This window comes from Syngnathoides biaculeatus, chromosome 15 (genome assembly GCF_019802595.1).
Source record: "Syngnathoides biaculeatus isolate LvHL_M chromosome 15, ASM1980259v1, whole genome shotgun sequence".
Classification (NCBI taxonomy): Eukaryota; Metazoa; Chordata; class Actinopteri; order Syngnathiformes; family Syngnathidae; genus Syngnathoides; species Syngnathoides biaculeatus.
In genome coordinates this window covers 24,088,860-24,104,650 of record NC_084654.1, presented here as the reverse complement: position 1 = coordinate 24,104,650, position 15,791 = coordinate 24,088,860, and the positions used below count along the sequence as shown (strand labels likewise).

Here is a 15,791-nt window from a genome sequence, read left to right as displayed (position 1 = left end):
ACGCAACCCACCCAATTAGCCAGCCCGCGTTCCAGGAACCGGACCCGTCTGCGGCAACGCTCCCGGGCCGCTAACGCGCCAGCGAGCCCGGTCCGACACGTGTAAATGTTCGATGTGACGGAGTCGGGCCCGAAAGGACTTTTGTCTTCCCCCCCCCCCCCCCCCAAAAAGGTTATTATCGTGCGGCAAACGCACACTTTCGCAGCCCGGCCAATAAAAATCCGGAGAGCGGTGTTTAAATCTTTTTATACGAGGAAGCAGCCGGGGGCCACAGAATGAATTAAAGGGGCCCGTTAAGACATGAAGGCTCGGCCGTATTCAGGTGATAGGACGTCGTTAAACGTAGCTGCGCCGCTTTGACCCGAAAGCCTGCGTAAATCCGAAAACGACGACGACGAAAACAAAACAAAACAAAACAAAAAAAAAAAAACAGTTCTGGACCACGAATGAACACGCTCATGGAAAATATTGACATATGCGATGATGAATGTGAAGGTTTGCAAACGAAGGTGACCAGAAAGAAGGAATCCGGCATCAACTGGAAGGTCAATGGGGTGAGCAGTAAGTCGTCCATGCGGGTGCCTGATGGGCCCATAAAGAGTCCCCAGGTTCCACTGAAGATGGCGGTTGTTGGGGGTTCGGGGGGGGGGGGGGGGGGGCTTTCGGAGTGTCCGGACTTCGCTCTTCCATGCGCCGCACACAGAAACGTGGAAGAATGCAAGGATGACTTTAACATTCTTCGGCTTCATTCAAAACAAAACAAACCGCCAAGGTGGGTAGAAATATGAAAATTAACAATGTAATGTTTATAAGAGCAAGAGTAGGCACTTTGTAGAAACCTAACGAACAAATGTATCTGTGTAAAAATGAAATCATTTGGTTGCTTTGCAAACATGAAGGTTGCGCCCCAGAAGGTACGAGTCCCGGATTTGGAGACGACGGTACCTCTGCCTCCAGCATGATGCGCTCAAATAAAGATGAACATATTTTCTCGTCGTTATTAGTTGGAATGTAACAAGCAAGGGTGGACGACTTCAAATACTTGGCCTCAACAAGACAGAGCAATGGAGAGTGCGGTAAAGGAAGTGAAGAAACGGGTCGGAACAGTTGGCGGAAGGTGTCCGGTGTTCTATGTGACAGAAGAGTCTCCGCCAGGATGAAGGGCAAAGTCTATAAAACGGTGGTGAGGCCGGCCGGCCACGGTGGACGGATTGCAGACGGTGGCGCCGAAGAGACGACAGGAAGCAGAACTGGAGATGTTGAGGTTCTTCAACGTCGGAGAGGATCAGAAATGAGCTCAGCCAAACGTGGATGTTTTGGAGACAAGGTTCGATCGAGAGACCAGACTTCGATAGTTTGGACGTGTCCGGAGGCGAGAGAGTGAGCAAATTGGTAGGAGGTTGGCAAGGATGGAGCTACCAAGGAAGAGAGAGCGCAAGGAAGACCAAAGAAAAAGGTTGATGGATGTTGTGAGGGAAGACGTGAGGACAGTCGGTGTTAGAGAGGAAGATGCACGAGATGGAAAAAGATGACACGCTGTGGCGACCCCGAACGGGACAAGCCGAAAGAACAAGAAGAAGAAAAGGGTGGTACATAAGCCTGATTGAGATTCGAGTTGTAACGGAAGTGTTTTTGGGTGGCTGATTAGAAATGCCCCTGTACTGAGCAGTAACAGAACTGCATCAGCGTATGAAGAACCACAACGAAAGGAATCCGGACTAAAGTGAACTCGCCACGGAGCAGAAACCGCCATTCCGGAAGGCATCTTACTGAATGATGCTCAGTTGGTGGAACACAAGGACGCGAGGGAAGAGGATGAATTTCTTCTTCTCGTGTATAAAATAAGTCGCGTGCGCCCTGCAGCCAAACGACGTATTTTAGTATGTGGACGGTGGGTCACAAATGGTCCACGGGCCGTTGTTTGGACACCGTTCCAGTGGTGTACCTTGTGGATGGGGCAATAGCTTCGTACGTGGATGTCAAGCGGCATATTAAAGAGGGAGGGGACAGTGGAATGAGGGGTGAGAGGGACCCGGCCTGGGGAGGCTGGGCGGAGGGGGGGGGGCAAAAACCCGAAAGATTTAAGGCTACAAGGAGCTTGTAAAGAAATTTAAATCGGGCTTAATTAAAGGCACATGATGCTGGGGGTCAAACTCTCAGCGTCGCCTTCGCCCCGGCCCACAACCAGCCGTGAGCTTTCGGTCCGGGTTCCAGGCCCGCCCCCCCCCCCCCCCCCCGACTCCACAGGTGACCCCCGGGGTCACCTCATTTCCTCGTGGCCCTCTGCTACCCTGCCATAAAAAAAGCCAGGGAGCAAACGGCGAGGCGCAGGCCAACGGAGATAATAGGGGAGCACCAAAAGAACTCGTGGCGGCGAGGGCTGGGGGGGGGGGCACTGTCAGGCCCCCAGGCAAGGAAACAACTCATGTCGCTTTTCACAGCTAGCAAGCGTGGAAGTCAGGACTTGAAACGCTTGGTGTTAAAAAGTTGGAAGGACGCAGACGGCAAGTTGAAGGCGGCCGCTAATAAGGTCTCATCAGTTCACGAGATAGAAATACTGCATGTATTTTTATGTTAAGGAAATCACATTTGTGTACAAAGTATATCGTGTTTATAGCGTCCTTTTGTATTAGCGTGACTCCAGCTAGCGGAGAAAAATTCCTTGCGTTTCCACAAAAAGTGGATTCTGACATCCGTCATTTGCAACCACTGCGTCGCCGCTAATGATACAATTTTCGCTTTAATTGCGTTGGTGGCAACAGAAGCAAAGTTTCTCATTGAAATGAATGCAAACGGAATTAATCGGTTCCGGCGCCATAGCAAAGTTATATTGGACTTTTTTTTCAATTGCTATGGAGTTAAAAAAAAATACATTACATTATGTAAAAACACACTATTATGAAGAAACAAGATGGTGTGCTGACTAGCATACCAGTGGACAACATCGTAGCCTGTCGCTATCACCAGTAAACTTTTCCTATCTCTTCTCGGATTTGCTGGGTCCCAACATTCAGACCTTTAGCCACGCGGTCTGCTTTTATTGCCTCTTTGTTGTCAACATTTGTCTACCGAGTTGAACTCCGACAAGTCACGTCTGGAGAGTGAGGCGCGAGGATGTCGCAATCGTGAGGGTCGTGTTACCATTTGTTCGCGAACGGCGGTTTGACTGTCCGCCTCGGCTGAATGGAGGTCGGAAAACTGTGCACTGGGTAGCCTGAGCGCTTCTGGCAGATGCATTTGGCTTCCGAGTCAGCCATGCCGGTCGTAAAATTCAGCAGAAAGAAGACCCCAGAAACCTCCCCCCGGGGGCTACTTTGGAACCTCCGAGCGACTCCTTCAATCATCGGCTAGCTAAGCGAGAAGAGATACGGTACACGCAGAGGTGATGATATCTGAGAGTTCATCAGGAGCAACACCCCCGCCTCTCCACACCCACATCCTACTTTCCACGCTCTCTTGTTTGTCTTTTACAGGCCCGGAGCTGCCCGGATGAGGGTGAAGGCGAGGCCAGGTCGGTGCCACCAACAAGACCAGAAGACGCAACAACCCACAAGACCTCATCCAGGGAACGAGTCGATCCGCGTGCCCAAAGATACCCCCGAAACAAGGCAGCGATTGAGGTCTGTACAAGGTCATGTCCATTCCCAAGACCAGGAGGTCACGGACTGGCCCTTAAAGATAAGATCTTAAGGCGAGGTGATAAAACGATCTCGAGGAGGTTGGCGGGGTGGCGGGGGTATCTGGACTGACCATTCAGTCAGTCAGTCAGTCGGAGGATTGATAGGTCGGACTTTTGAAAGGTCGGGGCCGGGTTACGGTGATTTTACGGATCCCGGGAGGAGATTTTTGGACGCTGATCGTGTATGGAAATCAGAGAAACAGGCCTCCAAAACGAGAGATACGCAAGATCGATTGAAGCTGTCTGTCGTTGATCAGGCAAACCAGGATAACTTTCTTGGCTCTGAGCGCGGTAACACCCGAAACAATTTTTAACATTTATCTAACTTCCTCTAATACTTCAATTAAATTTCTCACAGCAAATAAACCTCGAGCGTACGAAGATGCCGTGAAGGGCACGAGTCTATTTTTATTTGTTTTTTTTTTTTTTTTTACAGCCAGCCAGTTAATTTTAACAGACGGGATCATAAAAGATAGTAAAAAAGCTCATTGCGCCGTTCCGCCGAGTTTAAGAGGACTCGTCGGACATGAATGATCTGCGCAATCCGCAGCGAGGGTCCGGACACTCAATCACGCTAACAGAGAGAAAAAAACACACACACAAAAAAAAAAACCCCTCGACGCCGCTTTGAGGACGAGAAACGGACCGACTCGACCCGTAACGCGAGTCGAAAGCGTTGGAGGACGTACCGCGAACAGCGTACATGTGATTGGATCCTGGCAGGCTGGGCGGCAAAAACCACAAACCTCGACCAGGACCAGGGCATCGCGAGTTTTCTGGGGCTTTCGCTAACTCCCGAAACCAATTCAGTCAGAGTCCAGGGGCTCTCGAACCTTTTGGGTTCAGGGACCCCTTACAGGGGGAGAAAGTTCTCTGATACACAACATCAATCAAACAAGTTATCATATTATATCCTTTCAAGATAAAAACGTATCATTATGATATGCCCAAGAGAGAGGTTGCGCTAGGAAAGGCATCTGCCGTAAAAACTGTGGCAAACGGGACAAGCCGAAAGAAACTTACTTACTTACTTACTTCTATCATGATATTAAAGTCAAAGTTTGGCAAAAAAGATGAAAATCAATTAAAAAAAAAAAAACATTACTGTAAAATCACACTTATTCTGGAAAAAAAAAGCCGTTAGTCTCGAAAAAGTAGAAATTTTGTTCTTGAAAAATAGGATTTTTTTTTTCCCCATAAATACATTCTACGTTTCAGGAAAATAACAGGATCATATTTTTGAAAAAAAATGCCTTTATTTGAAAAAAAAAAAACAAAGCTAAATTATCCTTTTTGTTGTAGAGCGGGTAAGCGAGTTCGCCCCGAACCCGAACCCATAAAGTTGCGCTTCTAAGTTGACATTTTTTTTTTTTTTTTTTTGCCCCGGCACCATCTGAACATTTTTTTGGAAAGTTGGGACTGATGACGGAATGGGGAGAATCGCATTCTTTTATTTATTGCCGTTTTGTTGACGGACACGCCCGAAAGTCAAATTTGAGCCCCATCATTGACAAAGTTGCAGTCGGGTCGGGTCGAGCGGTCCAGATGTTTTGGTCATTTAGCGCGACCCCGCTGGTCCACCGCAACAGAAAGAAAACCTCAGACTGGAAGAGGCCAAAACTGACGCCTAAAGGTTTAGCTCTTGATGTCGTGTACCAAAAACCCGGAACAGGTCTGCCGAAACCCGACAAAAAAAAAAAAAAAAAAAACTGCTTGAATCAAAGGAAAAAATATTTATCGGGTGATTAAAACGGGATCTTTTACAACGTGGCCAAATGCTATTAACTGAAATGATGCCGCTAATGGACCAGCAATAACTTGAAATTGTAGTGTTAAAAAAAAAAAAAAAAAAAAAAGAGGAAGTGACTCACATTCTCAGCACGGGAAGTAGATTCAATTTCACGGCCCGGTGAAAATGGTGAAAAACCAGAACCGAAGACTCGGTTAAAATAACAGCCGGCGGTGCCGCAGACTGGATGGCGCATGTCCACTCGCTCTCGCGGTGCCAACATGGAGATGAAATAGCGCAGATCCACGGCACGAGACCGTTTTTTTACTCCCCCCGCAAAGTATTAAATTTGACTTCATATTTCCTCTTAAACGGCATGAAATTGTTTCGTGGTTGCTTTTAGAATGAGTAAAACCAAGTATTTTAATGTCGTTATGTCGTATTTTCTCTCGTGGAAGGCTGAATGTAAAAAAAAAAAAAAAAAAATAAGCATTAGCGTTCCCACTGGTTGGTCCGCTCGGATGAGAAGCCAAACGTCTTCCACAAGGACCAACCGGTCCAGTCCAGACCCATTCAACGAACGTATTTTCGGTCTGGAATTAGTCGAGTGGAATGTGAAGTTGACTGATAATGATTAGAGGTAGCGCGCTAGCAAACACTGACGCGCGACATCTGCCGCCTGCGACGAAAACCAAAGCTGCCGGCGCGACGTGTCGAAACGGTAGAAACAAAACAAAATAGCAACCCGGCGGCGTGCTTCCGAGGTCTTTACGGCGCGAGGACGTACATGTATATGTCACGTAAAGAGGCCGTGAAATATTGATATCGTTTCAGTCATAACGGCCACGAGTGAAGAAACCATCTAAAAACGAGTTTAACACCCCGTCTTGTACTGCCCCCAGGTGGCCAAGGTGGGCACACCCCGAGGAACGGAACGGTTGTTTCAAAGTGTGACAAAAAATAGTTTCATTGTTTTTAATTCTATTTAATTTACCAGTTGTGAGTCTTTGTAAGGTGCAATATTATATACTATTATTTTTTTTAATGATTATACCATTTGGATAAAAAATATTTGAGGGTGGCGACAACCGATTAATGGCATTTCCATTCAATTCAATGGGAGAAGATGACTTGAGATACACACGCTATGAGTTGCAAGCAGGGTCATCGATAGAATACAATTAATAAGGCACCAGTGTATATATTTTTTTTTTAAAAAAAAAATCTGATTTATTCATGGGTTATATCAAATCAGTTTTACATATTTGGCCTTTTATCACGATTACGATTATCATCATTATTTCCTCGCAAATGACGACACGCAATCCCGCCGGCGGGATTCAAAAGGCCGACAGGACTTAACACGTCGGCCGCTTTGCCGCGACCCCCGCCCCGCCCCCTCCCGGTATCCAATTGCGGCGAGGTGGCGGGGCGGGGGTCGGCGTCGGGGGGGCTTGACGACCGCTGACCCGCCCGCTACTTTACAAGGAAAGATCAACTTTTGTGGCCTGCTGGGTCGGGCTGGTGAGTCGGGGTTCACCGAGCAGTCGGGGGGCCAAAAACCACGCGAAGCTGAGACCGGGCTGGGGCAAAAACCAAGCGGCGAAAGCAGGACGTCGTCCGTCAAAGGCCTCGTGAAAGAACGCGCTTTAAAGTTCGGCCCGTGACCGAGTGGAGGTCAGGTTGCCGCGGTTACCGTCGGCCGCCGATGGGATTCCGAGCACCTTTTTCCAATCAGCTTGGAAAAACGCAAACCTTTTATCTTAGCGCACGTGCCAACAACGGGACGCTTTACGACGGTGTCGTCAAACTCGTTTTTCCGCGCGGGCCGCATTGTAGTTGCAGATTCCCTCAGAAACCGTGAAAATCTTTCGCCTCATCATATTTACACGTGAAATTTTAACTCGTTAGGGAATCATAAATCAAGGCTAATGTGTTTTTGAACTATTGCTGACGTTTGGTAAGACACAAATCCTTGCAATATCTCACTGTTATCATATATGATAAGGCAATTTTAAATTTTGGTTACAGATTTCTAAAAAAAAAATCACGGAAGTTGATACCCATGATATGCCTTCGCGGGCCACATGAAATCATGCGGCGGGCCAGATGTGCCCCCCGGGCCTTGAGTTTGACGCCTGTGACGGTACAGAAATCGGCCATTTTCCACTCGAGTCGACTTGCTCGCGAGTTTGATGATGGCCCGCTGCCGGTGTGGCGGTCTGAGCGCCCCCCCCGTGCTGAAAAGTCTCCTTGTGAATCATGCAAACATGCGCGTATATTTTGCAAACTTTTTGCAAACAGTCTGAAACGTCCCCGCCCATGCTTCGACACGTGCCATTCGACAACTTGTCGCCGAGTGTTCGCGTTCGCTACGGACGTCTCGGAAAGACGAACACAGCGAACGTACATATATGATTTATGATATTATCAACTTTTGTTTTAAGGTTAGCATATAACGTATGTTAGTTTCTTCAATGTAGAAAAAGGGGAACAATGAGACCGGAGGATTTCCCGGTAAGCGTCTGCTACGTACTCAGAGTTCCCCTGCTAGTAACGCATGCAAATTAATCACAAGGAGACTTTTCAGCACGGGGGAGCGCTCAGACCGTCACGCTGGTCCTCTTTTTAATTCAATTTAATTGAATTCTACCGCTTCTCCGGGTCGGGAGGCGGGGGAAGTAGCTTCAGGAGGGATAGCCGGACGTCCCTTTTCCCCAGCCACTTCTTCCAGATCTTCCGGAGGGATCCCGAGGCGTTCCCGAGCCAGCCGAGAGCCGTAGTCTCTCCGGCGTGTCCTGGGTCGTCCCCGGGGTCTCTTTCCGGTGGGACGTGCCCGGAACACCTCACCAGGGAGGCGTCCAAAAAAAAAATAAAAAAAATCACATCATCGACTAGTGTGAGATGTGCGCCATTTTGAAGGTTCCATTTCCTCGGCTTCTGTCGAAGACCCACGTGGCGGTTTTGCGGATTTTAGCGGGTGTTGAAAACGGGGGAAGGCGGAAATTGACGGTGAAGTCGCGTGGTGTGGGCGGCGCTCCCCCTGTAACCGGATCTCCACACGGGCGCAAAGTTGGGGTAAAAGGGGGTTGCTCTCTAATGAGCGGGGGCCACCTGATCAGAGTCAGATGGCGGACGCCCCCCCCCCGGCGGAAAGCCGCCGCCCGACACCCTTTGTTACCTCCAAGTGAGCTGAGACCAGCCCGTGAACCATGTAACTAGGTGCGTTCCAGGTTAATGAAAAACTGTAACTGGTCTCACTGCGTCTCTCTTTGGGTTAACTGACCCCCCCCCCCCGGACCCGCCCCCCAGCCCCATTCTTAACCCCCCAATTTGAGTCGCAAACATTTCTGCAGGGCCAGAGCCAATTAAGGGTTTAGCTCGTGTGAAGTATGCTACATTGACATCCGAGGCCGATTATTATCCGGGCGTGAGCCTCAAAGGGAGGCCTGGAAATACAAATATGAAAAAAAAAAAAAAAAAGTTCAAAGATGTTCAAAGACCCCCGGCCCATTGGAGCATTTCACCCCCCTTCCGACTTGTTAGCTCACGCGTACGTCGCAGGTTTTACCAAACTTTATGAAGCCAAATCACATGACCGATTCGTCGGGCGGCCATTTTAGTGGCACCGAAATGGCTAATAACGGTTTTACGCGAAATCTCAACAATTTAGTCCCGCATCATATTCAGAAATTATCGTCAAACATGTAAAGTGAATTTAATAATTTTACGTTCATAAAGTTTGCGATGGAATCGCTCGAGACGTCTCCTTTTTTTTTTTTTTTTTTGTTACTGCGGCGTGACTAAAAAAAAAAAAAAAAAAAATCCTCACGGCAATCGGGCGTGTTTATCGTTTTCCTTGGAAGTTGCGCGTCTGTCACCGCCGGCGTGAATCGGCATTAATTTGAGGACCCCAAGAAGCTGCCAAATTGCCGCGTCCTTTTTCTTTTTTGTGTGTATCATTTCTTATTCACAGCCGGATATTTTGGCAAGCGCCGCCGCGACTTGCACGGAAACAAATGCTCATCATATCAAAAACAAAAAAAGGGAGGAGGAAGTGCTGTAAAAATGAAATGATTAAAATCAGAAGTGAGGAAAAAGATGGTATAAAAGTAGGGCTGGGCAAAGAAAAAAAACCCAATATATAATCATAACAACTTGAATAACTCGACTTTTTCTGGCATAAAGCAACGTCGGGCAAACATCCCATCAAAAAACGTTGCCAAAAAATGACACAGGTGTGTCGCCAAGTGATTTTTATGACAATTTTCGACGAGTCATGGGGCGATAATACAGGTAAATAAAAATAAATTCCAATCGAAATCAAACGGGCGCTGCTGGGCGAGGACATCGTTTGACAATTTCCCTCGGAGACTAACAAAAAAAGCAATAATATTAATAGTTAAAATATATTTACCAGATGCAACATGCAATATTACTAAATACCTGCCAATGAAATGACATTTATCATCAAAACAGTCGTAACATTCCAATAGAACATTAATATCAGAAGTAGATTTGTTGATAACCTCAACAACAACAGAATATAATGGAAATAACAAAACAATGCATAATGTCAGAAAAATGAAGTAGCTGTATTTTGCAAATACATTTTTCTGGGCAAGCTTTTTGTGGCGTAACTAAAGCGGCCCTTAAAAACGTGGCGACAGATAAACTTCTGCCTCATCCCCGCCCCCTCCTCCTTTGACCCGGCGCGACGACAAACGGGACCCCCCCCCCCTCCCCCGACACTTATACCTGTAATAAAGCCTCATACCTTCCAAAACCATAAATCCCCCCACCCCTCCCCCCTTCAGAGGATCAAGTATCGGCCGTTAGCTTTTATTCGCGCGGTGGCGCTGCCTTTAAAGTGCAAGCGTCTTCGCTCATTTTTTTTCTTTTCTTTTCTTTTTTTTTTTTTTTTTTTTAAAGGCGCACCCGGCAGTTTATCTACGGGGAGAAAGTGCGGCCGTAAATGACAGAAAGCGGCGCTAGGATTTACTGACTGGCCGCGAAGGGGGCGGGGGGCCTAAGAAGTGAAGCCAGAGGTCTCGGCGAGGCCTATGAAAGACTATAAAGCTTTAGGAGCGGCCCACGACCTGTTTATGGCGGCGGGGCGTGAGGCCGGCGCTCGGCGCGCTCGCGGCTCAAAGCGAAAGTAACCCGCGCTTACCTCGTCTTCACCACGTCCAGAGGATGCATCAGGCAGATCTCCACCAGACCTGCAACGAGACGTTCCGTGACTTTTGCGGCACAATGGCGGCCGGGGAGACGATTCAGCAAATTGTTTTTGGTTGGAAAAACTTGGTCCGCGTATTAGTGGAGTTTTTTGGGGTTTTTTTTTAAACCACGACAGCAGCAAAGTTAACTTATCGATGTTAGCTAGCCCGCCACCGCTAGTTGGACAAAATGGCCGCCCGGACAAACGATAACGTCAATTTGCACAAAGCGCATCCGATCAAAAAATTGCGGACGGCGAAAACGGACGCCCGGCAGCCATCTCTGCTCTCGCCTCGCTCACCGGGCCAAGCCCCGACTTTTAAAGCCACACACATTCAAAGTCACGGACACGACAGTGCACGACCCCAAATGGACAAAAATATTGCCTGAATCTCACAAAAAAATGTTCTGTTTCAAAATCCAAAATCACTTTTTACTCTGATTCCTCATCCGAACATCCACCCATCCATTTTCTTTGGCCGCTTATCCTCACGAGGGTCACGGGGAGTGCTGAGGTACACCCTGAACTGGTTGTCAGCCAATCACAAGGCACATGGAGAGATACAACAGCCACACTCACAATCACACCCAGGGGCAATTTATCCATCCATCCATTTTCTTAGCTGCTTACATAGCACGCAAACTCCACACAGGCGGGTCCGGGATCGAACCCGGGACCTCAGAACTGTGAGGCCAACGCTTTACCAGCTGATCCACCGGTAAAAGGTTTTAGAATAATCAGTTCTAGAAAAATCCGATAGCCGTCGACTTGAAACTGACACAAAATCATAAATATAATTCGATACTTGATTTTCAATTGCGGGCTGACACGATTCATAAAAAAAAAAAAACTGGATTAGACAGAAACGGCACCCTTAACTTTCGGTTTTTAGTGACGTGTTTTGGGTCGTCGTTGTCCGAGAGGCCACGTGACATGTGGGGGTCACGGGCCAGCGCAGATTCATTTCACGCCAGAATTTCATGTTCATCGCACGCAAGACGCAGCACACACACAAAAAAAGGGCCCAAAATGTTTGTGTCACGTGCGCGAAGGCAAAACCTCAGTACAAAATGTGACATCTGCAATCAAAACTGAAATTTCACGTTTGTCTTGCTGCTCTGCGTTCCAACAGTAAGATAAAAAAAAAAAAACCTCATTTGTTGTTTTAAACTCTTCCACCTTTGCGAAAATCTTATCGCGCTTGCCATCGTTTGGACTCTTTTGTCATCTTGGCAAAGGGGGAACGCTTTCCTTTCCAAAATATGGAAAAAAAAAAAAAAATTCAAAGCAGCGTGGTCAACACGCGCATATAGTCAGAAAAATGAATACAAACAAATAAATATACAGTATAAAAAAATATAAAGTCACAGTAGAACGAGGGGAAAAAAGGACAAAGTTGTCTTTACTACAATAAAGTCGGAGAGTTTGTGACGTCGCGTCATAAAATTGAAGCATTATGAGAGTAAAATCACGATTATGAAGAAAAAGACCTCACATGACAAGATTCAATTTTGAACAATACCAGAAAAAAATTGGTTACATTTTATACAGGGGGGGGGGCAAAAAAGGTAACATTTAGATGAAAAATGAATGTGATTTTCCGTAAAAGATGCAAAATAATATGAGGGGAATTTTTTTTCATGAAAAAGTTAATATAATTCCTAGGTAAAATAGACATAAGTTAACATAAGTCATAATATTCACCAAAAAAAAAAAAAAATATAGAGAAGAAAAAAAGCCAGTCAGAATTTATTTCTTTTAAATCAAAGAAAGTTTAAATAATATTGTTTCATTAAAAAAAAAAACCAAGTCGTAATATTACATGGAAAAAATTGTAACGCAAGAACAAAAAAGTCAAAACTATACTAACAAAAATGGTCAATTTTGATGTGAAAAAAAAGGGACTCATGTTCCCAAAACATAAAATAAAATAAAATTGGGAGAAAATTTCATCTTTTGACAAAAAAGTCCCGATAGTGAGCAAGCAAATTTATTATGTACGGGAAAAAATTGCAAGAGCATAAAAAAAAATTACAGAATAAAGTGCACCCATGACTTAAATTATGAAGGTATGAAAGTAGTAATATTACAATAATGCCGTTGCAACATCGCAAGGCGAAAGTTGGATTTAAGCAGAAACACGTCGAACCAGAATCCAAACTTCCTGGCGTAGCGCACAGGTGCTTCCGTACAGGTCCGACGCCGTACAACTTACCGTCAACGGGCAAATTTTTTCCATTACGCTGCTGCTGGAGCGCCCGACCGCCCCAAACAGCCCGATCATTTTTCAGCGCCGACTTTGCTCTTCGCTTGGACGAGAAAGGCGATATTTATCCAGGCTCCCGAAGCGCAGAGCAAACAAGCTAGCGCACCTGAACCCCGTTGTCCAAACAACGCGAAGACAAGCGCCGAGAACCGGGGAGGGCGTTGGCCGCCGTGCCGGATCCGACCGAGGTGCGCCGGCCCGCCTTTCCAAGAAAGTCACGGCGCTGTTACGGCACCAAACGCGATTTCACACGAGAGAAACTACTACGATTACTTTTATGTACCAAGTAGACCAGGAGAAGCTCATGCATGCTTTTATCTCAAGTAGATTTGACGATTGTAAGGGTCTTCTGACTGGGACTGGGCTCCCCCAAACGAGCAGCAAACAGCTGCAGCTCGTATCATTTCTTTCTTAATTTTAAAATATTGTTACAAGGAGGTTTTTTTTTTTTTTTTTTTCAGGAATAAAGTACACTTAAAAGCAAAGTAATTCATGAGAAACGTGATGTCGTTTTGCACAAAAAAAACCCCCTCAAAATATTCAGAAAATAGTTGCAATTTAAACCAGTCAACTTTGGACCTTGTTGTAAAAAAAAAAAAAAAAATTGGAGTCTCTGACGTTCCGCCGAGCCGCCACCTGGTCGACGTCGGCATCTCGTCAGCGCGACGTCGTGAGTGACGGCCCGCCACGCGGATCCCGCCGTTTCGAGCTCCTTTTGTTTGTCCGACACAATAGCGCTGACGGCGCCTGTCATCGGCCGTCTCGCTAGCGCGCAGGCGCCGAGGCCAAAGCACTGGCGGCGCAGGCAGGCCCCTCCCTAATGGCCGCAACCATTAGGGCACACTCAACTGTGTGACGCTTTCAATTTCCGGACTGTTTAGCGCGGAGAGAGCCGAGGTGGTCTGCGTGATCCAAGCCGCTTATCCTCGCAACCCTATCCCAGCTAGCTTTAGGTGAAAGGTGCTGCACCACAACCTGAACTGGTCGCCAGTCAGTCAGCCGCAGGGAAGATAATAACACCGCCGCCGAGCTGGGAATCGAACCCGCGTCAGTCAGCCGTGTGTAACCCTTATACCCTCAGTGACTCCTGAAAAATAATAATTTTCACATTCAAATGAAATCGAATCAAAGTATGTATTTTATTTTGACAAGAGCTGCTTTGCTGCAAACCTTCCATGTTGCATGAAAGTAGCGATACGGTTCACGGCGCCCGAAATGCGAATCTCCACGTAAACCGCGTGGAAGTTCGCCGTGCCTTGCGACCGCGGATGAACTGAATAAAGTTCCGCAAGATTCATTCAACACATTGTGGCTGATGATTAACGAATGCTAATGCTAACTAGCGGCTAAGCTAAGTAGGAGGAGCAGATGTGGATGAACTGAATAACGTTCCGCAGGATTCATTTCACACATTGTGGCAGATGAGTGACGAACGCTAATGCTAACTAGCGGCTAAGCTAAATAGGAGGAGCAGATGTGGATGAACTGAATAACGTTCCGCAGGATTCATTGAACACATTGTGGCAGATGAGTGACGAACGCTAATGCTAACTAGCGGCTAAGCTAAATAGGAGGAGCAGATGTGGTTGAACTGAATAACGTTCCGCGGGATTCATTGAACACATTGTGGCAGATGAGTGACGAACGCTAATGCTAACTAGCGGCTAAGCTAAATGGGAGGAGCAGATGTTACAAGCACTGTGGATTTATACATTTATTTCGGCACAAAAGAGACCACGGCCAGGATGTCGCGGGGGATACTAGTAAAAGTCAGCCATTTTAAACTAAAACTGTTGCTAAAACAAGCCTAGCTAAAATGATTTTTGAGTCTTTTATGGTGTTACCTTGAAAAAAAAACGGCGACTCGGACGTAACCAGCGGCCTGTAGATAGCTTTCAAAGGATCCGTTGCCATTTTACTTCAGAACAGTACGAGTGGTAACGATTTGATTCCGACTCTCGAGGCTGTTTTCATTTTTTTAGTTTTGATAACTCTGCTTTTAGCCCGCTAGCCACATCCCTCATCGAAGCACGCACGGAAAAGGAGCTCGAAGGGGGGAATTTTGCCCAAATGAGCCTCATTTCCCAAAACTAAAATGCTGCGCTTGCGTGTTTACACGAGTGCTCACTAGTAGCTCCGCTTTGCCCGGCCTTCCAAAGACCAGATCGCGCATCACGGCAGATGATTATCGGGGACGCTTGTCGGCCGGGGAATGCAAACACGCGCACAAACAACTCGGTCCCACGCAAAAAAAAGGAAAAAATAGTGGGAAAACAAAACGTCTGCAGGTGTCGTCCATCATTGTGCAGACACACTTACGCAAAAACCGAACGAGCGTCGTGCGGTTCCGAGCAGTTTTTTGGAGAAGTCACCGTCCGGCGCAGGGAGCCAATAGCGGTAAACCAGAGTGGAGCGTTCACACGCTTATTGGGACTGCACAACGTTTGCATTCGCAGCTGCAACCTAGCGCGGTTTATGGCTGGAATCGGATTCCGTGCTGCCTTGAGATGAGTTTTTCTTTGCTTTGACTTGCAAGCGGAAACTTCTGCAAAAAAATGTTTGTAATATCTGTAAAAAGCAAAGACAAATTGACATTTTTGTAACGCGTTCTACCGAAATAAGAAGCAACCCGATTGGCGAGAAAGTCACTGCGGCTCGCCTCGCCCTCGTGCCAGGAGGGCGTTACTGTATCTTTAAGGCTCTCCGCTGCGGGATTTTCCCATCTTGACGCCCATTCCCGGCCTGGAATGCCAAACGTAAATAACGGAGACGCTCGTTGCTCATCGCGCGATTCGTCATCCGCGGCGTTCGGATCCAACGTGGAGATAAATACCCGGACGGGTGATCTGGGAAAAATTCTTCTCCTTTTTCCCCCCGCAGCAAAATGTTGTAACGT

At 46.9% G+C, this 15,791-nt stretch overlaps 1 protein-coding gene across 3 annotated transcripts in view; it reads right to left on the bottom strand.

The window, feature by feature from the left end:
* Positions 1–15,791, bottom strand: part of slc25a21 (solute carrier family 25 member 21) — an 87,466-nt gene that overhangs the window by 16,042 nt on the left and 55,633 nt on the right. For 2 of the 3 annotated variants that reach the window (XR_009798516.1, XM_061844436.1), the window contains exon 2: positions 10,582–10,630. Coding sequence is in view for 2 of the 3 variants with exons in the window: in XM_061844436.1 (XP_061700420.1) it covers positions 10,582–10,630 (49 nt within the window). In the remaining variant the exon portion in view is untranslated. Of the gene's footprint in view, positions 1–10,581; positions 10,631–13,870; positions 13,983–15,791 lie in introns of all 3 variants that reach the window. The other variant, XM_061844437.1, reaches the window with a different exon arrangement.